Raw genomic sequence first — 22,064 nt, 5'->3', positions numbered from 1 at the left:
ATTGGAGGTTTGAGTTTAAATTCTCAGAAGAATGTTTTCCTCAGAATTCTTTGTCAGACTGTGGAGAGAGAAAGAGTGAAGCAATTGCTTTCAGGATGGATGTGCTGAGGCTTCCAGTTAATCTGAATAATTATTGTGCAGGTGTGTTAAACCTATGCCATGAGGATACTGTGACACCACTTTGTTGTTGTTGTTTTACTAATTCATCAAATCTTTGTGGGAATCCATAGTATGGGCTTTGAATCCTGTTGAGATTAACACATGCTGGTGGACCTGGCTTGTAGCAAACAGAAGCTTCGTAAGTAAAGTGAAAGCTGTTGGCATTGGGATTTCAGGTTTTTTTCCTTTGTAATTATCAGAAATATACTTCAGTGTTTGCACCATAATCAAAGGGAAGACACTAAGGCTCTGTGAGAGTTTTGCAGTGGAACCTTACAAGAAGGATGTCCTCCCCAGCCAGGTAAACTGCTTACACAGCAGTGTTTAATGTGCAGTTTATATATACTGAGAAAATGTTTTCTGGATATATGATCTGTTCAGGGATTTTCTGTTACTTCATCTCCATGGGAACGTTGCTAAAGGGGTGATCAGGGCTGATTCTTGAGCAGTTACACCTGGCACAAGCATGAAGTATGCTAGGATTTGACAGGAAATGTGTTTGTAAAAATTCTGCTCAGGAGAAGGATTTAAAACTGTTAATCTCAGCTGTTCTTGGTGTTAATGCTGGTGAATGCCATGCTGACTCCTGAATAGTAATGCATTTCCTATTGCCTCTAATCCACTGGTTATAGGTATTGCTTATTGCACACACAAACAAAACTTTCTCCTCTATTCCGTGATGAAGAATATRCTCCTTTTATACTCCCAATTGATTGGCACTGCTAGGGTTGCGTGTTTATCCATGCAAGTCCTGTAAATACTAAGTGCTTGTTTGTGGAGCGTTGTTATTCACTGCTGTTACATGTAATAYGTGCAAAGCCAGATTGCTCTCCTGCATTTCAGTTGTTTGATGCAAACTGTGTGTTGGTGTCCAAAAGCAAACAGTTAACCAAAAAAAATGAGGTAAGCCTTTATGTCACTGAAACTTCTCTCTTACTTCAGTCTGGCACTTTTATTACAGCTGATCCAGAAGTCCTACAGAATTGCCTTTGAAATATAACATTTTTGCAATACTAGAGTGACAGACTAATGAAGTTTCACATACAGTATTTATGGACAAATAAAAGCTTGTTGGATAAACTCATGTACATCCCATTTTGTGCTCTGTATTTTAACTGAACAACTGATGGATAACATTGGGTCTTTGCTTATCAAATGAAGTTGCAGCTGCATCCACTTCAGTGTAATTTCAGGGAAAGAAAATTGATGCTGATAAGAGAAGCGCAGGTCAATTGTGGTGTTCTGAATGTAGTGCATGAAACTGTTAATGACACAGCGTGACAATTCCAGGAATCCAGTGAATGAATTCTGCTTAACTTTATAAAATTGCTGTGTTTTTATTGATTATTTTCATGTATGGTGACTGTTGGAGCTGACAAATCCCTAATATATATTGCAGTTCTATAACGGATGAGCTAACGGTAAGCCGTACAGGTTGTTAATCCTGATTGATGAGCACTGATCAGGCAGTAGACCCAGCTATTGCAGAAACAGGCAGAAGTTAGTATATGGTTGGTGTACTGTTTTACACAGATCTGTCTCCCTTAAACTCTGAAGTAAAAGGCAACTATATTGGAGCTTGTGATCAGTGCTGTGTGATATGCTTGTACTATCATCGGTCCCTGAAGAGATGAACAAGCTGCAAGTATATATTCACAATTTTACACATCAGGGAGAAGGCTGTGCTTGTCCAAATTGCCTTGAGGACCTAAGGTTTTGAACCATGAAGTCCTACCCATAAAAAGGTAATAGGGCTTCTGAAGAGTGCTGAAGAACCCCCAAACCAAAGCAAGCAAAGTTTTGGAGCTGCTCAGACTTGCAAATTTTAATTGTGCAACTTCTGTGTATTGGAACCCAGATATAGCAAGCTGATGATCTATATTGTGTTGAGAGGCTCACTGAGGAAAGAATTCTGATTCCTCAAGTCAGTAAGGTGGATCAACGTGTATTTGGAAGAAAATATTTAAGCAATGTCATTTTAATATATGGAAGAAATGAGAAATTAAAATTTAGGGGTGGCCTTTTGAAGGGAGACTTTATTCATGATCCTATAGAAAACTGTTTAGTTGGTTCTGACAGAAACTTATACAAGAGTTAAGTTTATTTGCAGATTCGGTCATCTGAGAGCTTTTAGGATGCTCTAGTTGCTAATGTTATTCAGAAAAAATAAGTTTGAAATAAAAAAAATTTTTCTACTTTTTTATAAGTTAGTATAGGAAGAAAAAACTACTTACTGTACCTTAGTGTCATTATGCACTTGGGTCCCAAATGATTTCCGTGACTTGTCAAGGGCTATAAACTACAAATCAGCTGAAATGTCCTTTTTCTTTGTGGAGCGTCCTATATCACTTCTGGGCATTCAAATAATTGTGCAACTTTTTGTATAACTTCATATGTGAAGTCTGTGCCGCTAGTTGCATGTGATTTGTAGAAAGGGTGTGCAGGATACAGCACACTTGAAAACAGACTTGTGCCTTCTCCCTACCAAATCTCCTGACAAGCTGACAAGCTGAAAAAATTTTGTGCTTTTAATTCTCAGCTGCCGACTGGGATTGTTCTGAAGTCAGAATAGTGATTCAGTATGTCAAGACAGACTGTTTCCCTAGAGACTCGTCTCTCCCTTTGAACAGGAAAGATACTGGGAACATCAGAAAGCAGCATATTCTGTTCAGTCTCTTCTCCCTAATAATATATCAGCTTACAATGTTGTCTGTGGGATCTGCTGTCCTGAAGTACATTGCATATGATCTGCAGGAGTCACTTCACTCACCGCTGAAATACAGCTGCCCTTTGTGGTTATTAGCAGTTTGCAACAGCAAAGCCCGGCGGTTCAGGAGGAAGTAAACGACRCCAGCTGATCAAAACTGCAAGCATTATTTAGGAAGATAGAGAATATCCTCCTGATTTTGACTTGGACATGAAAGCTAGCAGCTGTAAAAGTGTCACAGGCCCTTTTAAAGACCCGAAGGAGTAAAGGCTTGGTTTTATAGCCCCAGAAATTCAATGAATCTGGCATGTCTGCTGCTACTGCCAATTTGTCAGAATGCATGAGCATAGACAGAGCAAGACCACCTTCTCTCTCTTTTTTTTTTTTTTCTCCTGTCTTGCCCTTTTTTTGTGGCACACTGGAATAGAATTTAAATGTTCTTTGACAGCATTCAGTGTATGCAAAGTTAACAGTAATATGTAGAGAGTATGAAAATCTGAGTCAACAAACAAAAACAAACTGAAATACTTAAAACTAGTTTCTGCATTTTTCATTTCAAACAGCAGTTGCTGGATCATATCTCTTTCTGAGTCTTGGCTGAAAAAATAAAATGCGCCATGAAGAACTGTGAGGGCCTTCTGGAGGTTTGTTTTTAAATATGGGTCTAACAGTGGGTGCATGGGGATAACAGGAACTGGAGATTGAAGCTTGGGGAGCGGTAAACATAAGGCCTCCATCCATTAACTAGTATATGTAGAGTGCTTTTGCCTGCTCAAGCTAATTTGTTAAATTCATCAGAACTGAAAAATATTTGTGAAACCATATTTTATTTAAAAAGATCTAAGTCAGACCTTAAGGATTAAGGGGAGTTTGGGTGGGGATTTTAAAGGTTGGACAAGAATGAGTAGTCTCGGGACAGAATACATAGGGTTTGGGATTGGGGAGGAAGTCTCTGATTTAGGGAGCGTAGTGGAAAATCTGAAGGATGAAACTACGTAGTCAAGCTTTGTAAAGAGACTGGAAGGCAGGATAGGAATGGGGGATGAGAAAGCTGCAAGGGGCATTATAAAAGTGGCAAGGTTTGGAGGGAAGCGGACTTGTGACCAGTAGCGCACACATTCCCTTCCAGAATCAAGAACAGAGGAATAAGAGGACTTTTATTTATTTATTATCATTATTATTTTTTTAATCTTATCCTGCGGTTGCTCTAAAGTGTGTTTAAGGCATGAAAAAAACTGTATCTAGAAGTGAGAAAATGGATGTTTATAAGTAAGGGTGTTCAAGATAACACTGGTTGGGACTGGGCTGGATGGTTCTGTGTTGTGGTCATGACCCTCGAGATCTGAGTTTAGGCCTCTGTGGCCTGGTCTTCAAAGATCACTTAATCCCTCTGTGCCTCAGTTCCCCCCACGTGTTTGGTGATTATAACTTTGCTCTCTGAAAGTTGTTGTCAGGTAATATCCATAAGGGTTTTCGAGACGCTCAGATATTATGCTGAGTGAACGGGTGATTGTCAGTCTCTAGAAGGAATAATGTGGTAACATATAGCCCATCGTGTTAATGAAATTTTATTATGGGAGAAATTTAATGGAATTTAAAGGGAAGAACAAATGAAATCTTGTATTATTTATATAAAATCTGTGAAATGCAGGTGTGCAGTTCATGGTTTTTTGATTGCAGAAAGAGCTCTGATGACTTTTGACTCTTTTAGCTTTTTCCAGCCATGCTTAAAATTCCCTCCTGCTCTGCAAGAATCAGGATTAGCTGATTTCTTCTTTTACCAGCATTAGGGTTTAGCTTGTGTCATCAGGCAAGGAGAGATTCAAAGCTCTGCAGGAACATCAGTTTCAGATCCCTCTAGTATGACCTGACTGATTTTCAGAAATAATACCTGTGATAATGTATTTTGCATAGTTTAGCAGAATAAAAGGCACTTGAGCGTTGTTTAACTCAGAAGGAGTGCTGCCCTCAGCACAATTCCCCAGCCCTGTATTTTTAGAGATGACCAACTCTGCTGAAGTTGTCACTTCTGATAAGAAGTGGAAGGCACTTTGYGCTGCTGTAATATTTTTTTTTGTGAGTGAGGTTGGTGGGTTATTTTGTTAGCCTTTCATGAATGTGTAGTACAGGATATTGTAATTCATTGCAAAGCACATGATGATTGCTTCTAACTTTCGAGGAGATTTTACTGTGCGCGGTGATCTAGAAAACTTTCATGTGTTTAAATGGAAGCGTTGGCCCTTTACGGTATGAGAGGAGTTACTTTTAATTAGGGTCGCACACAACATAAGTACATCTGTTTTATGGGAGAGTGAAAACGAGGCCAAAGGTTTAATTTATGTTTATTTAACAGTACACTCAAACTGCCATAATTCTACGGTTTTGTGCTATTTTGTGAACCGAACAGATTAGTTACAACAGAGTAAGAAAGTTGTTATCTTGGATTAGCAGACATAAATAATATATTAATTACTGTTCTTCAGACATTTTAATATTAGTGTGTATTTACGTGTAGTGTCTTCTGCCCTCAAGGACAACAAACTTTTTTCTTAAATAATAGCATTCTTTACATTCCTCTAATACGTTGCCGGTTCGGGGGAGCGTTGCAGCCTCGCGTGTGGCCCAGCAGCCCGGGCAGGACCCCACTGCGACGCTCTGTCTGCTGCTCGCTCCTCGAGGAACAGAGACGCAAATGTAACGGCCTAATCGAAAGGCGCCCGGGACGCCGGGCTGGCGGCTGCCCCTTCTGCCTTTCCCAGGGTTACTGGAGGATTTTTAATGGCTTTAGTGGCTAGAATTTTGATCTTGTGTCACCCAAAAGATCTTTTTTTTCCCCCGTTAGCCTCCTAACGCTACCTGAAATTCTTGAATCAGCTCTTGTTTGTCATAGGGGGTTTTCTGCTGTTGGGTTGATTAAAACAAACATTCAAAGTGTGTGTATGTGGGGGGGTGGTCTCTCTAATATATTCATTTTGCATTTCTGCTTGAAATTTTGTGGGGTTTACTGAACCAATCCTATGTCCTAAATTTAACTGAAGGAACTATAATATTCAAAACATTCCTGTGTTAACTAGGTGAATCCATTTGTGCATTATGCATATTTCTGCTTTTCTTTAGTGCCTGGCATTTACCGGTGTGTTTGCCTGCAGCTGCAGCGTGTTGTGGCTGCTGCGTGCGGCGGTGACACCAACCACGTTTAGAGCCTGCGGCGAGGGAAGGGGGCTGTAGGCGCAGGGCGAGGAACATGCTGTTTACGAGTACATGCTCTTGGCAGCCGGTGGTTGTTAGAGAGGAAATGCGGATAGTCTGGTACTGGTTAGATGGGGATTTAGTGAGCTAGCTTCTCTCTCCCAAAATTTTCAGGGAAATCATGGGAGCTTATTAAAAGAAATACTGAACCAGCCCCAGTATATGCAAAAGCCGTAAGCGTTTGCTATTCTAGTCCTGTGCTGGTGAATATCAAACAGATCTAAGGTGAGGGGCTCTGCTGCGGAAAGGGCGCTTTTTCACTGATCAAATGCAACCTGGTTTTATTTTGTCGTCTTTTTGGACCCAAGCGCTCGAACGAAATAACTAAAGTCTAAGCTTATTTACATCTTCCCTGCAACGCGGTACTAGCAGCTCCCTAAGGAAGTGCTGAATGACAGTTGCATAATGTATTTAGTATGGGAAAACATCTGTTTATAGCTGACCCTCCAAGGTGTGCTTATCTTACTTTTCTAGAACTGGTAGGAAATGCTTGGCACAGTGACACTCTTCTTGTTCAGTGTCCTGAATGTCTGCATGCGTGGGGGAAGCTTTCTGCTTCTAATGCAGCAAGCTGTAATTAAAAGCCTTATGCTTGCGAGCAATCCTTGCAGAAAGGAGGCTAATGTATATGTTTGCCCTGTGGCAAATGTACTCGGGTGCCAGGCAAGAGCTTGCTCATCAGTTTTTGGTCTCTTGACGCGCGGCCTGGAAGTGACTAGCTGTGCTGTGAACGGTGTTAGTAAGCTCATCCTTTTTTTCACATTTTGTCTTGCAACCGTTTGCAGCTCTGTCCTGTTAATCTGTGAGCCTGTAAAATATGGCTAAGTAAGTGCGGTTAGGTCAAAAAATAACTTGGAAGAGAGGCTTCCACAGTGAATACAGAATGTTGTATGAAATGGCGATAGGTGGAACTCTTTTTTTGTAGCAAACGTGTAATGGCCCAAAGTTGTGCTGCTGTGTTACGGTTCTTTCAGATATGTCATAAGATAGCGGCACTGACCAGTGGAGTTGGAAAGTCTTTTGGCACCCTTCGTCTACAGGGGGGCTCCAGTCTGATCCCAGTAACTTGATTCTGCCTTGCTGAAACCTGCCTGCAGTTTTTGTTTGAGGACAGTATTTCCCTGCATAGTTCTACAAAGCAGAATTATAAGATTTTAATGTTTTAGTACGTTTTATGAACACTGTAGTATTCCTAGATAGTTTTAAGACTTTTCTTAATGATGGAAAGCCCACACTTTGGAAAAGCACCCTGGAGACCACATAGCTTTTCAGAGCCCATCTCTGTCCTTGGCAATAATGAATGTCCTGCAAGCAGGGGATACAGCAAAGAAAATAGAGGATCCTCAAGCCTTCGTCAAAAGGTTCTGCACATCTTGATCTTCCCTGCTTTACCTGGGGAAAATCCTTTTGGATGTGGACATCGTAGCTCTAGAGAGACACAAAAGGGAGATGGATGTTGCTGGATCCCGGGTTGGAGTTTGCGAGCCATCTGAGCCCTCGTGGTATCAGGCTGCTTTTACGGGTTTGCCTTCCATCCACAGGGCTTTGGTTCTAGCGCAAAGTGAAACGTAGGGGGTTAATATGAACTTATATCTTGCTGAAAGGCAGATTCTTCACTAAACAAGGGAGAGTGGATTCCTGAAATACTGGGGAAATGGACTGGGAATATAGGAACTCATTTCTTAACTTGAATTTGCTGCCCCAGTGCTGCTGCTGGGGCCACGAAGCATTGCCCCAAGAGATCTGGAGGAGGGCGGCAGGCCCCAGGAAAGCGGGCTGGCAGCCCTGTTCTCCCTCCGCTGCTCCTGGGATTTTCTAGGTACCGCAAGGAGAAGTCCCAAGAGGACTTTGCATTTTCCAGTACTGGCATTTCTGAAGTAGTGGCATCTGTAATGCTGAGAAAATGGAGTCAGCATTTTTTTTAATTAAATAACTAAGGTGTTTGAACTCGACACATCACTCTTTTTCTACTTCCCCTGCCTGCAGTGCCAAATGTCTTCAGGGAAGCCCAGCCAACGCTAATCATTATTCCAGTAACATACACCGGTTCGGCTTTCGTGGCTCCTTGCTTCTCCCAAGAGACTGTACCAGAGGACTGTGAACCCTTTTTTTTCCCCCCTCTGTGTTGGAAAACTTGTCACTGTGACAGCTACAATACCACGATTTTGACACCTGATGATGGAAATCACTGCATAATCATGAGTGTGACAAATATTGAAGGCATTGTTTGATTCTTATTATGCTGTGGCAAGGTTTTTTATCCCAATACTATTTTATAAGCAAAAACACTGTAATAAAGAAACTTTCCTCCATATTCTTTCCACAAAGTCGTGTCATTAAATATTTAATTAGAATGACTTATTTTTATTCTCTTCTCCACAGGTTTTGTATGCAGAAGAGTGTCAGACTGGTGCCAGGAGTCACATTGGATTTAATAGAGAAGTAAGCCAAATTTCATGATTTTTTTTTTTTCCCCCCGTTGCTCTCAATTTCCTGGTTATGTCCAGTATTTCTCTTGTTTGTCTGAGAGGAAATTTCTTTGGAGAGCTTTTCCCAGAGTCTCTAACTATAGGATTTGTCATTTATTTTCTTAACGTGTGTTGACCAAATAAGCAGCGACTGTAAAAGAGAGAAGTCGTTCAGTGAGCGACGCCGCAGCCCTGGTTAATGGGGTATCGCTGCTGCGCTGGAGCTTTGCTCGCTCAGTTGAGTTCAGTCACACAGGTCTCGCACCTCGTGCTGTCACTCGGGACGAGCCAGAGAGCTGGCGACTGCGGCCGGGGGTTGTGGCCGTGTCCTGACGTCCAGCATCGCTCAGCTACGAACGCGGCTGGTTTGGGTGTGAGTTTTGACCAAGGTGAGTCGCCGGAGGAAACGTGCTCCCAGCCGTTCCTTCGGCCTCTTCTGCACGAAGAGACGATGCAGCCTGGCCCTAGTCTGAGTAAAACCTTGAGGTTTGGGGCTCCGCTGAAGGTGGACGCAGACGAGCCCATCACCCTGGCTGAAGGGCGGTGGGCCTGGGCACCCCGGCAGGGCACGGTGGGGACGCCGGCCAGGGCTGGTGCTCGTCCTGGTGCGTAGGGTGCCGGGAATTTGGGGCTGGAGTAGCAGCATATATGGTGTGCGGGGGTGTGAAACTAGAGCTCGGCAAGGAAACCTTTCACGTTGCGTGTCGGAGTATCTCCAGCAGCTGCTTTCCTTCTCTTCTACGAGCCGTGCACCCCACATCAACAAAACCAGCAAACAGAGAAACACTTAACAAAAATACTGTTTTTTCACTTCATCGCTACATTGTTGTGCTATTCCTTCTCTCTGACAGTGTTGCTGTCTTTCAGACTTAATACTGTTGATATATGTTATAATCCTTTTATCCAAACAATATTTGACCGTAATTACTGGTTCTTAGGCAGCTGAGGCAAGCTGATAAACAAAGACAATTGTTCTTATAAATCTTCTTCCGTTTATGCAAACAAGCTAGGCTACTGCAAAAATAATCAAATAATTGTCCATAGTAGTCTTCTCTGTTTCTTTCATTCTTAGACAGGCGCAGTGGTTGTTTGCAACCATTAGATGCATGAGATCTATGCCCCTTACTGATTATTTTTGAATGTCCTGTTCTGGGATCATTGATACACACACATACCGTCTTGGAGTGATTAAAGATCATTTGATTTCTGAGAAGTTTTGACTCTAGAAACACTGTTTTCAAGATTAATTAGAACGGGCCATAGGTCCATGCTTCTGACACGTGGATGTCCAGAGTCCAATTATCTCCATTTGTTTAGAATTGGAGGGCATCCTGTAAAGGGTTAGGAGAGCTGGGATCTGGATAATAAGTGTGTATTTATAATAGAATTATTTTATGGTCCTTTCTTGGTTTTCTAACAAGCTTCTACATGGTGTGGTGAAGTGCAACAATCTTTCATTGTTCATACTGCCAGCAGCAAATTACCTGTTACAGCAGAGGCAATGAGGTAATATTGCATCAACTAATATCTTTTGTTCAGTTGTTGCTTTAGTAAATCATTGCATGTTGAGTAATTTGCCCATTTTACACTGAGATGAGGTTAAAGATGCTTCTAAATGCCCTTAGCTCTTCCATGATATGTGTTTTGCAATAGTCAGGCTCATCAGCAGCTTTTACATATTTAGTCATGCTAATTTTACATGTGAATATTTGGCTATCATATCCCATCTAAGATGAGGGAGCTAAGCTAAGATTCTGGTAAAAGTTTATTTCAGAGGCACTAATCTTAGCAAAAGGAAAAATCATTTTTCAGTTTTTGATTGAAAGAACAGAGGCAGGACTCACAGTAGTGACAAGCAGATGCATAAGTACAGATTTACTTATTTCTTAAGCTTGGTAGTTTTTTGCCCTGGTTCAATGTCTGGTTATTCAAGGCACATATCCACATGCTTCCTAAGTAGGTTCTAGACAAAGTTGTTTCCACTGTGGGCCCGATACAGCCCACAGTGAGAGCTTGTTTTTGAGAACATTTTAGGGAGCTTATTTAAAGAATAAAGAAGGCTTCACCTCACTGTATGTGGGGGGGAAAAAAAGTGCAGGAAAAAAATCCAAAGAAAAGTGTGCAAATAGCTAGGAAAATTAATTTGTTTTTTTTTTCTTCAGAACTGTTTTTCATTCTAAATGTGTCTCATACCTTGAGGGCTGTGTTGAGTTTTCAGATCTTGTTTCAGTTGTCACCATGCAACTCATCTAGGCTTTTTCCTTGGTTGCTGCGTGCTTCAGAGGTGTTTCATGTGACTTTTGAAGTTGTACAGTCCATGTAGGGCACAAGTTTATACTGCCTGCCACTTTCTTCTAAGTTGTATGATACAAATGATCAAATTAAAAAATGAGGCGTGTTTGCATCTTCTCTAGAGCATGGTTATTAAGCAGCAAGCGCTGGCCGCTTGTAGTGCTGGAGTAGCTGGGTGACATGTTGATATCTCTCTATGAATCTGTTTTATTTTCTGAGTGTTGTGGGGAAAATAGACCCTGCCTGGCCCACCCGCGCGCTCGGAAGTGTTAGCGCTGTTTTCAGTGGTGATGGGTCAGTCCAGGAAAAGCTCAACCACGAACGGCGTGTTCTGTGCGTACCGCGTGTGGAAGTTCTGCGCCTTTGGTTTGAGGAGGTGAGAAACAGGACGGAAATCTGCACAAAGCTCAACTTGCTTTAACTTGACCGATGGATCAGAGCTTACAATGCAGACACCGACACAGCCTCTTCGCTGCGACAGAAATCAAATGCTCGGAGCTGTACCCAGAGTCTGTCTTGTTTGCAGCCTTTTCATAGCTAAGCGGTGCTGGAGAGAGGCCGTGCTGCCCTGCGCGTTAGGTCCCGTGCTTCATCCGCTCTCCCTGACCTGGTTCCTGTCTCGCAGCCAGCGCTGGACCAAGAGCCCCTCTTAGGCTGGGCCTTTCCTCACCAGCAGACCTTCTCAGGGGCTGGCAGTCGCTTCCACAGGCATTTCTGTTTGCAAAAACGTCCTTTTTCCTTCTGTGTTCTTGGTTCTCGTTGATAATTCCACAGCACGCATGCAATTTTTTTAAAGGCTGTCTGCATGGAAATGGTGCTGGAAGAAGATTCCTGTGGATATCAAATATTTAAACCTCATCATCATAATCTGCTACATATATCAGTTATAGAAAACACATGTTTTTTAGTACAGTCTCAAGATAAGCCTAGAATACTTCCTGGATTGCCTACCTGTATATTGTAATTTATAATGTAGTTGTCTTTAAAACTGAGGGAAGAGTTTATATTCTAATTAGACTGCAGATTTTGAGACTAAATTAGTCTGCACCTTCTCTGAAGGGCCCAGATTTCTAATTATCTAGGCTAAACCAGCATCCTGATGAATAAACGTGTTGTGTATCCTAATGTGTGTTTATATTACGAATCTTTTGAGATGTAGCCAAAATAATCCCTAGTTTGGAAATAAAGATCTTTGCTGGAGCCAGGCAGTAAAATGTAAGGAAAAAAGGATGGAAAATCATGCTGGTATGGTACTAGGAATTTAGGAACCGCTGGCTGCCACTTCATAAGCCTAAGTCTTCAGTGGTGTTGACACTGTCAGGTGTTCTTGCTGCCACCGTGCTTCTTTTCTGCTCAGTGACAAGCCGTCCCGGCATCTGTGCTGGTGCAACTAGTTGTGTGGTTGCTCGGTGAAATGAACTGTGACTGTGTTCTGCCTTTAAAAAAAAAAAAATCTGGAAAAATCCTTAAGAACAGCATAACTTGGCGTAGGGATGGGAAAACAAAGCTGGGTGCCAAGAGTCAGGGATGTATGAGATGCTTTAATTCATATTGCTGCATTAGGCTCTGTCTCCGGAAGCCACATTCTCAATGACTGAGAATGGTGCGTTGCTTTCCTGGGATTTTTTTCCTCCTAGATAGTCCATTTGGTACCTGGCAGAGGGAAGAAAATCTCTAAGCAAAAAATTCTGGTGACGGGAAAGCTGTTCCTGCTGTTGCTTGAGGCCACTTAGAAGTCAGCCTTTTCAAATGACCATGAAAGTACGGTACCAAAATTCCCTTTCGCAACTGGAATGGATGGTAGTGCCTTGCTGACAGGGATCGTTTCGGAGGATCTGCTCTGCACGTCGGCCCTGAGTCACGTAGGCAGGAGCAGTGTGGGCGAAATCCGGCTTGCTGCGGCGCCTGCTGGCGCTGTGCTGAGAGTGGAGAGCCCAGCTCCAGGCTGTCAGTCACCCGCACAAAATCCATCCGTTTATAAAAACCACTAAAAATACCAAATTTGAGACTAAAATTACTCTTGTTTCCATTTTAGCTGTTATGGAATGTCACAGACTGGATGTTTCAGTGTCTATTGATTATTGATGAGTAATGATTCAGTAGGAGTCAATTTAGAGACGAAGTAGATAAAATCCCAAGATGTCACACAACTGAAATAAAGTAATTGGAGAAAATGTAGAATTTAGGCTGTAATATGGCAAATATCTTCAGTGCAAGCCCTCCTAACCTTAACTAGTTCGTTACCTTTAGAGCAGTAAATTGGAAGGAAGACCGAGTGGAGCAGCTGGTTAGTGTAATAATGTTTCCTCCAAGTGATCCCTGTCAAAACTCTGTGCTAACCAGGTGCAAATATCAGCTATTCAGGTTCCTTTTAGTAAATTTTCATGTGCCAAAGTGCTACCTATTATGACTGGAGCGATCTCCCTTAAAGTAGCCAGCATTGGGCTGGCGTGGCACGAGTAGCGGGTCGGCTGTGTGCTTTGGGGCAAATGGGAGAGCTGCCCGAGAGCTCGTGCTGGCTCCCTGCGCTGGGCTAAGGGAACGTTGCTTTTCTCTCTCCCCCCGGAAAGGTTAACACGAGCAGCCAGTCTTTGCTCACTTCTTGGAGCGGGTGCATCACCCTGAAGAGACGAGTCTGTTGTGTGGAAAGTCACTGGGAATTACACACTGTTTGAAAAAGTCAGAAGGACCCAAACTATCCAAATATGGTAACAATCCTCCTGACTTTACTTATGTTTAAATAAACAAAATTGCTGTTATTGCTGTGTTAGCAAATCAGGCCGAACACTAATCTGTCTTTTAAATTGTATTTTCATCAAGATACAATATTACCTTCTAAAATATACTGTCTACCTGGTTTGAGGAAATAGTAGTACAGCTGCTCGTATTTAAGCTTGACAGAACTCAGCAAGATACATAACTGGACAGAGAAAGGCATTTAATTAAAAATAAAAAATAAAATTCCATTCTTTTCAGCTGGACTAGACAAGGTCATGTCCTATTGCCTTTTGGGCAAGTGGCCAAATGCAGCTGAAGGCAATGACAGCTCCGATGCTGGCAGGACCGTGGTCTCTCTGTAGCCAGGCTGTGTCACCATAGCTGCGCAAAGTTAAGGTGTCTTTACAGATATTTAATCAACCAGATACTAGTCTAAATTCTGAACCACTGCAGCCTAGTTCTTTATTTTATTTATAGTGGGAAAACTAATTCTTAGTTTCCCTTTGGACCCAGTTAAGCAGTTTTCAACCCCTTTATTTTCTTCTAGAAAAATCAGTAGAAGAGATTAGAGTGTGTTTCAGAATGTGAGTGTTTTAGTAAGTACTGTTAGTCATGGTATAATAGAGGTGCTTTGCCACACTACCTGTCTGTACTATATGGCTCATTAGTACTTGAGGGAAAATTTCGCTTTTGAAGATGTTGATCTGAAAGGTTTCTGTTCTGTAATAAATCTGGTTTTATTGAAATGGAGTATTTAGTTTTATCGCCATTGTCACAAGGAACCAGTCTCTGGTGTATGTAAAGTCTATTGTACGTACAAAGTAGAGATCATACTCAACAGGATGGTTTTCATGGCAACACTTCTTTCATATCTTTATACAGAAAGATAACAGGATTGAAAACTAGTGTACAAAGCCTTATAGCACTCTTGAATAAATAATTTAACAGCTTCAAAAGTTTTGTCTTTCTCGAGTAGTTTGTCAAGGCTTCAGGAGCCCCATCACGGCACGTCCGCATCGTTCACGTTACTTTGCGACGACGTGAACGTGCTGTCTTTGAGCAAATTAATGGCCTTGCTCCCGGCACAGCAGTGCTGCCAGCACGAGAGCTTTCCGTGGCCTGGATGGCGCCTCGCAGGGCGTCTCCCTTGACCGTTTTCCATGGTATACTCTCGCTCCCCTTTCTCCTGGAACAGTGGAAAGTGAAATACACTTATGATTTTTTGCCAAAACTAAAATTGTTGTGAATGTTCACAGGTATACATCAATGCCAAAACATCCTGTTTTCTGAAGTCTCTGCATCATGTCACATATCTTAATGTTATATGTTTCGTACGTCCAAAAGTAGAGGTAATGATAGAGTCCGTCTGAAGGGAAAAGCTGGCATCCTTTGAAGTCAATGTTTCCACTGTAATTAAGGTGATTCATAGGATTTTGCTAAATTTCTGACAAGGACATTGACGGTTGCACCTCGCAGAAGCTCTTTAGTGACCCTGACATTTTGTAGTCCTCCCTTCTCACAATAGACCACGGTGATTTAGGTCTTTGTACAGGCGTCTGTCAGGGAGGTGATGGAGGAAGCAATTGAGAGTCTAGAGATGTTAAATCGCAGCTAGCAGCTGAGACAGCCTGCCCTTTCTTCCCTCCCCTCCCCTCCCTCAAAAATGGTTTCTACAGATGAAGTCTGCTTTGTCCTTACTGTCACAGGCTCTCTGGTGATCGCCCAAGCGTAGTGTGAAAGGCCTGAGAAGCGATGCTGAGACGATAGCAACACTCCTCGCAGCTAAAAGTACTTTCTGGAGCTTTGCAGCCCTCCGTTTATGTGGAGGCACAGGACAGGTTTGAAAGAGCACATTGTACAAGGAAAATATACTAATTCCCCAAAAAACGTTTTATGTGAAAAATGGTATAGAGCAAATTTTGTGTATAGTGGAACTCTAGAAAAAGAACAAAAAGAAAGTGACTTCTACTTCTTTAAGAAGGGTGGGAATGTTATTTTAAAAAAAAGACTGATTATTTTATATGAAATAATTCTTTATAAAAAGTAGTGAAGAAACAAATAGGAGATTGCTGTATTTTTTTTTCCTTATGACCTTTGAGTGTTTTTGTTGTTGTTGTTTTGTTTTTTGTTTTTTTTTTAGAGTTTTGTTTTGTTTTTTTAATGTAGCGCTGCGGTGCAGCTCCCTCCGAGGTTTAGTGCAGGCAGATCGAATTCATCTGCTGTGCATGTTTGATCGTTGCCTGATTCGTTATCCCTGTTATCAGGGTATATCCGAATGCTGCCTGAGTTCAGAATCATGCTCCCGCTGCCTTGGGAAGTTTGGGCTTCAATTCCCAAAGCTGGTTGAGATCTGCTATCGCTGAGTGATACTGTGTTGAAACTCCTTCCTCCGATCGTTCAACCTGCCGTTTCAGTGTTGCCAGCTGTCCTCCCGGCGGCAGGAGGAGCGTTTGGGTAGTGCCTTGGAGGAGCAGAAATACGTTGGTTTTATTTTCGGCTAACAAGCGGTAGTGCTGCCTGTTGCGGCTTTGCTCGGTTCCCGCGCGCGGTGCGGAGCTCAGCACCGCTGCCCATGTCCTCCGACGGCTGCTCTCTGGTTCCATCCAGGTCAAACCCGGAGCTCCGGTCGGGCTTGGGCAGCTACTGCGACATGTGGCTTCTCACGCTCATGCTCTTCCCCGCTCTCTGCCCTCACCGTTAACACTTAACGCACAGGATTTCCGAGCACTGACCAGTATCTCCCCGACCGTACGCGAGGGCACAGAGGAGCTGAACCTGCCTGCTGCCATGTGGTCTGGGAGACGGCAGCCTACGCCTTCCTGCCTCGTGTCTTTCCTATGAATCCTGCAGTCGGTCTTGGAAAGGAAAAATACCAAATAGATTTTAAAATCTAAAGTAAAACTGGTCCTATACTAATGAGTTGTTATTTTAAGTCTTTCAGTGCAAAACCCAAGCAGCATGCCTTGCTGCCCAAGAAAGCAGACTCCTCAAGTCACAAGGCATTTCCAAGGCTGGGCTGCCGGGCGCAGCCTTGGAGCTCGGCCTGTCTTTCCTGCTCAATACCGGCAGTGAGACATGGATCGATGCACGGTCTGTATTTGATAGAGAGCCTCAAGGATGACCTGTGTGTGGAGCTGCTCTGTGGCTCCCATCTGGTGCAAAGCTTCAAGCACTGCCGTGAAGCTCCCTGCTTCTCTTTCCACCAAGAACTGGCTTGAAAGTGGCCATCAAATAGCGTCATCTCAGAATCTGGCTTGCTAAGCAATCTCAGCAAGGAACATTTTGGTTCTAACTAATAAAGTTCTGCCTGGAAACGCCGCTATTTTGCTGCAGAGGGTGTTCTGTAATGCAAATATTTATGTGAAATCCTCACAAGAGCAGTTGCGTGGCCTTGTGTTCCCTCTGTTTGCTCTGGGGGATCAGTTAATAAATGCTGTTTCAGAAATGTGTATTTTTCCTCTGATAGCAAGACAGGCAGGATCTTTTCAGATGATGTTAATTTCTAGCTGTTTCAGAAACTGGTTGTTCAGGGGAGACGCAAACCTGCCTGGGAAATAATGCTGTTGTACTTACCAGGAGAGCAGGCTGCAGTAGAGGAATCACTTGGTTCATGTAATTTTGTCTTGACATTTCTAACGTCTGAAAATTTGCACTGGAAGGGAAGCTAGGGGGTGTCTTACTGGGTTGGATACATGGTTTTGAAACCATATCTCTGATGCTTTCTCAAAGGAAAAAAAAAAAAGCTGTGCTGGAGAGTGCTGGATTATGTCTGTGCATTTGAGAATCCAACCCAGAACTGAGTCTGTTGGTCTTGGAGTATTTGTTTGTTTGTCTTATAAGAAGCAAATTAGTATGAGAAAGAGTATTTGAGAAAGTTGGTCAGGGTAGAGTCAGAAGATGAGATGTTCAAGAACAGTTTACACACTTTTCCTTTACATAACATCACCTGTATGTTGCTTTTGAGCCACAGTAGACTTTGTGGTTTGGTCTCTTGAATCATAGAAGACAGATTGTGTGTTGGTCCCGTGGCTTCTGTAGGTCCCCTGTTTTTTTAAGGATTAACAAGTACAGTATAAGAACTTTGTTCAGCTCCTGGATGAAATAAATTTGAGCGGCCTTGCAATAGGGGAGCTTAGTGATGAGCAATATTTTCAGTCTAGAAAAGCAAGATTCTCATGTGTGGCAAACCAGACTATTGCCTTTCCACCCTTCAGACGTGAAACACCTCTAGACAGTGCTGTTACATGGTTCATGAGTTCAAACTGACAAGTGAGCAGCCAAATTCAGCTCATGGGAAAAGCTTTCAGATTAAAATCTGTGTCTCTGTGGAGCACAGCATAAACCTCTTGGTCTGAATGCATCATTTGGCTGCCATCGAAGAGGTTTGTGACTGCTCCACGTTCCCCGAGTGCAGGTCTGCCAGGCGGTTGTCTCTGCTGTGTGAATTCTTAAAATAATAAATGTTAAGCCCAGAGGGGACTGTTATATTATCTGCTCTGGCCTTCTGCGTATCTCAGGCTACAGAATTTCACCTAGTTATCCCTGAATGAAGCCAGATAACACATACCTGTCTGAAGTAGGTATCCCTAAACCTTTGACTCAATCGCTTCCCCTTCTTTTCATGGTTAAGTGCTCTTCTCTCTTTCTCCACTAGTGTAAAGTATCCATTGGCAGCAGGATTTTTCCCTCTTGTAGGTGTTTATCCACAATGTTCAAGTTACTCCACGGTAGGAAAGACAGAATGACCTCCTTAAATTTCTCACTGTATGACATCCATTTGCTATCATTTTTGTAGCTTTTTCTGCACCTTCTATATTCTGTATGCCCCATTTTTGAATGATTTAAATCAGTATCAAAATGTGACTGCTAGGCACAACATTCCAGTATCAGCCTCAGCAATACAAGGCAAAATCATCTCTCCATCCACTGCTTTCTGGTACATCAAGACATATATCTTTGCTGCTTTCTTGTGATCCATGCTTGGTTGCCTGTGTATTACCATCCCGAAATGCTCAGTTTTACTGTTATCCATGCAATGTTTTTTGTATGGCGTTTCTTCCTCAACGGCCTCATGCTCGGGTATATTGCAACACGTTTCAATGGGCCTGGCTTTCCTAGGTAAACTCCTTCTGTTTTTTTAACTACTTGGTGAGTCTTCATGCCACGTGGGAATTTTACAGCAAAGAATTCCTTTTTATCTGTAGACATCATTGTTAAAAACACAGTGGGAATATTGCTGTATAACTTCAGATGCCAAGATTTCAGGGCAGCAGGGTAATAATGCCAGTGGTTTTGCAAGAGAGGTTAATACATAACTGCGTTAGGTTTTTTAGAAACTTCTATTAAATGCAAGTCAACTTTTATATACATATATATACACACATGCAGGCATGTATACTTATATACATGCATATACATTCATATATATATATGAATGCTTGGAAGAACACATATAGATTTATATGAACATGCATATATATATATTTATGTATATATGCATGCTTGGAAGAATTGATTTGGCGCCTTTCTGAAGAGGGAAGGAACATTAGCAGTATAGTCACAGCTGAGGCCTTTAATGGGGCAAATGCAGAGTTTTCAAAATGTTGTTTCAACCCAATAGTTCCTGTGTATACTATAACAACCTCTGCCTTTAGGGGAACGCAGTTAAAAGCATTTATTTATTAAATGCTCAGGTAACGTGTAGCTGTTTTATCCCCAATAGAATCATTAGTTGGTCAAATACAGCTTTTGCTGTATTTGAGAGAGGGGATATCTATATGAATATTTTAGCTTTTTGTGTGGTTTATTTTCTTCCTACCTAAAAGCTAATCTTAAAGTCTTTGCTCGTTCCCTTTCACTGCGTGTCCTGCATATGAGCAGGGACAGCAGCAGGTCGCTATTTGGAAAGCTGCCATCCCGACTATTGATTAGTGCCACTTTTTTCTACTTTACAATATATAATAAAATTAGCAGTTGGAATCTTCAGCACTTTTAATACCTCGCCACACCACAAATAGACTCCTGATGTGTATTGCTGACAAGTTTTCCATATCTTTAGAGATGAAACTAGTCTTCCTCTCGCCGGCCGGGTAGCTGTGTGTGTGAAGCAGATGGACGGAGACTCCGGGGTGCCTGGAGCACGGAGCAGCTTGCGGCAGCAGGGACACTGCCTGCGGCTTGCTCCCCCGGCGTCCTGCGCTAGCGATCATCGGGGAAAGGGATTCATTCTCCTCGGAGAAAATTGAATGCAGTGGAAAGAAAATCATTGCATTTATTATTTTACTTTTAGGCGTGTAGGTACTGCCATGACGCAAAGGGGTAAGATTATTACGTGACGGTACCCAACATGCTTAGACTACCTCTACGCTGAAACCTGGGTTATGTAAATAGTTTTCTATAAGCAAATGTCAAATTTTGCATGATGGTAAAATGTGGTGCCTACGTTTATGCTGTGTCCTCGCTATAGGAGGATCCCGAATGCAGGCATTCAGCAGCATTTTAGTTTGTTTACTAGTGCTTTTCAAGGTGATTTTTTTCATTCTGAAATTTTAGTAATACCAGATTTACAGAACTTGAGAAGAACGTGTGTCTTTCGCTGTTGAATTCCTATAGGGTAATGTTTAATCTTAAATTTAGTTAAGGAGCTGAGAGTCGATTTACTGATCTCCATGAATGCCGGTGTATTCATCGGGACGTTCCAAGTGCAGCAAATGCCTCCTGTTTGAGTGAAAAGCCACTGATTATATTTAACTTTTCAACAAGATATTATGTTTGCACCTGCATGCAACAGTGATGGTGATGCACCAAATTATAGATGGATGAACACTAACTTCAGGAAGTCAAGTTTTCAAAGAGCATACTGGGAGAAAAACAAAAAAAAGAAACGAAACGGCAAACGTGCCCCTCAGAAACGAACCTCTGGGCCAGGCACATGCACGCATGATCTGATTTTCTTGAGAGAGAGTCTGGCACGAATACTGAGGAAGCTCTCAGGTCTCCATGACCGGGTAGTGCTTTTCTAGTCAGCCTGCAGCAACAGGGAGCTCTGAAGTATGTGTGTTATCCTCTGGCACCTTTAACAAAAGGATGATGTTTTCCAGCCTTTCTCAGCTTAGTGACTGTTAGAACATTTTTGTTTTCTTCTGCAATATGATCATTGAAAAGTTCTTACCCAGGGACAATATGGAGCATGAGCATATGCTTTGTAATATGAATTGTATTTATTACTAAATATTTCAGCAAAAGGTGAATAGTGGATAAAAATGAAGCCAACTGGCATTTTTAATCCAAAGAAAAAACTTTTCTGTAGCATCTCTCAGAAATCAGCACCATCTCTGCAATATCTTCCCAAATGTTTTTCCCATAGTTTGGTTATTTATAAACAATTTCTTGTTTTCGGTCCTTTATCTAGCAATTCATCTCACAAGCAAATTTATATATAATAGTTTTTGGATGAAGAACACTGGTCTAGCAGCATTAGTTCTTGATTAACCCATTTTGCTTATGATACCACTATTGCCTACCCGTAGTAAACAGATTAAAAATGTCATTCTTTGCAAGAAGTAGATAAAGATTTCATTTGTTTCAGGATCTCACTTCAGGAAACCTTTAAAGTGGTAAAAAGGAAACAAACCCTCTTATGATAGTAAAATTAAAGCTCTGGAATATTGTTCTCTGTGACCCTTGGTTAAGGCTTAGACGTGTGCATGAGTGTGTGTATGGGGGTGTCTCCAAAAAAAACCCCCCAAAAAACCCAAACTTTTTCTTAAAAAGGAAACCTACTTGTTTTTTTCCCCACTTGCAGGATTCCCGGAAGACTGAATGACAGGAGAACTCCTCTAGGAGAACTGAATTGGATCTTCACAGCCATCACAGACACCATCGCATGGAATGTCTTGCCTAGAGGTAAGATTTAGGCAAGAGAATCAAGTTTGCATCAAAAGTGAACATTGCTTATTCAGAGTAGAAGGATAAAGCAGTGAGATAAATGAGACACTGAAAAAAGGAGAAAAATAAAGCCTGACACCTGAAGAACAGATCAGGCTCGGTGTTAAGACTAGTTAAATTTTTTGCACTCACTCTCTACAAGAATAACTTCAGCAACTTGGTAATTAGAAACCAGAAAGTGTTTTTTTTCTAGTGCCAGCACAATTACCGTAGCTTGAATGATTTTCTTTCTTGCTGTATTTGTAAACAGGAACCTTATTTTCTTCTAGCCTTTGTGAGGCTCACAAATAAAGGTCTTTTTCCCTTGCTGGTGAGACAGTCTGTCTTTCCCCTGGTTAACATCATACTATTCCTCCACCCCTGTTCTGTTCTGAGTTCATTTTTCTGGAGCATGGGTGGGCAAATCTGTAGTTTTCCAGCTGAGCTCTTACTCATGCTCAGTACAGCAGCATAAGAACTTCTTTGCCTATGTAGAAGAGAGCATGTCTGGTATCTTTTAGGATTCATTTTGCCAGTCAAATTGC

At 42.1% G+C, this 22,064-nt stretch overlaps 1 protein-coding gene across 4 annotated transcripts in view; it reads left to right on the top strand.

Moving 5' to 3' along the window:
* The window catches only part of RPTOR (regulatory associated protein of MTOR complex 1), a 172,722-nt gene that overhangs the window by 64,658 nt on the left and 86,000 nt on the right, over positions 1–22,064 (top strand). For all 4 annotated transcript variants that reach the window (XM_026081982.1, XM_026081981.1, XM_026081979.1 and 1 more), the window contains exons 7-8: positions 8,498–8,557; positions 21,398–21,498. In XM_026081982.1, coding sequence (XP_025937767.1) covers positions 8,498–8,557; positions 21,398–21,498 — 161 coding nt within the window. The remainder of the gene's footprint in view (positions 1–8,497; positions 8,558–21,397; positions 21,499–22,064) is intronic.

The sequence above is a fragment of the Apteryx rowi genome, unplaced genomic scaffold (genome assembly GCF_003343035.1).
Source record: "Apteryx rowi isolate R43461 unplaced genomic scaffold, aptRow1 scaffold_564, whole genome shotgun sequence".
In the NCBI taxonomy this organism is placed as follows: Eukaryota; Metazoa; Chordata; class Aves; order Apterygiformes; family Apterygidae; genus Apteryx; species Apteryx rowi.
The sequence above is the reverse complement of the archived record's forward strand: the minus strand, read 5'-3'. Positions and strand labels throughout refer to the sequence as shown.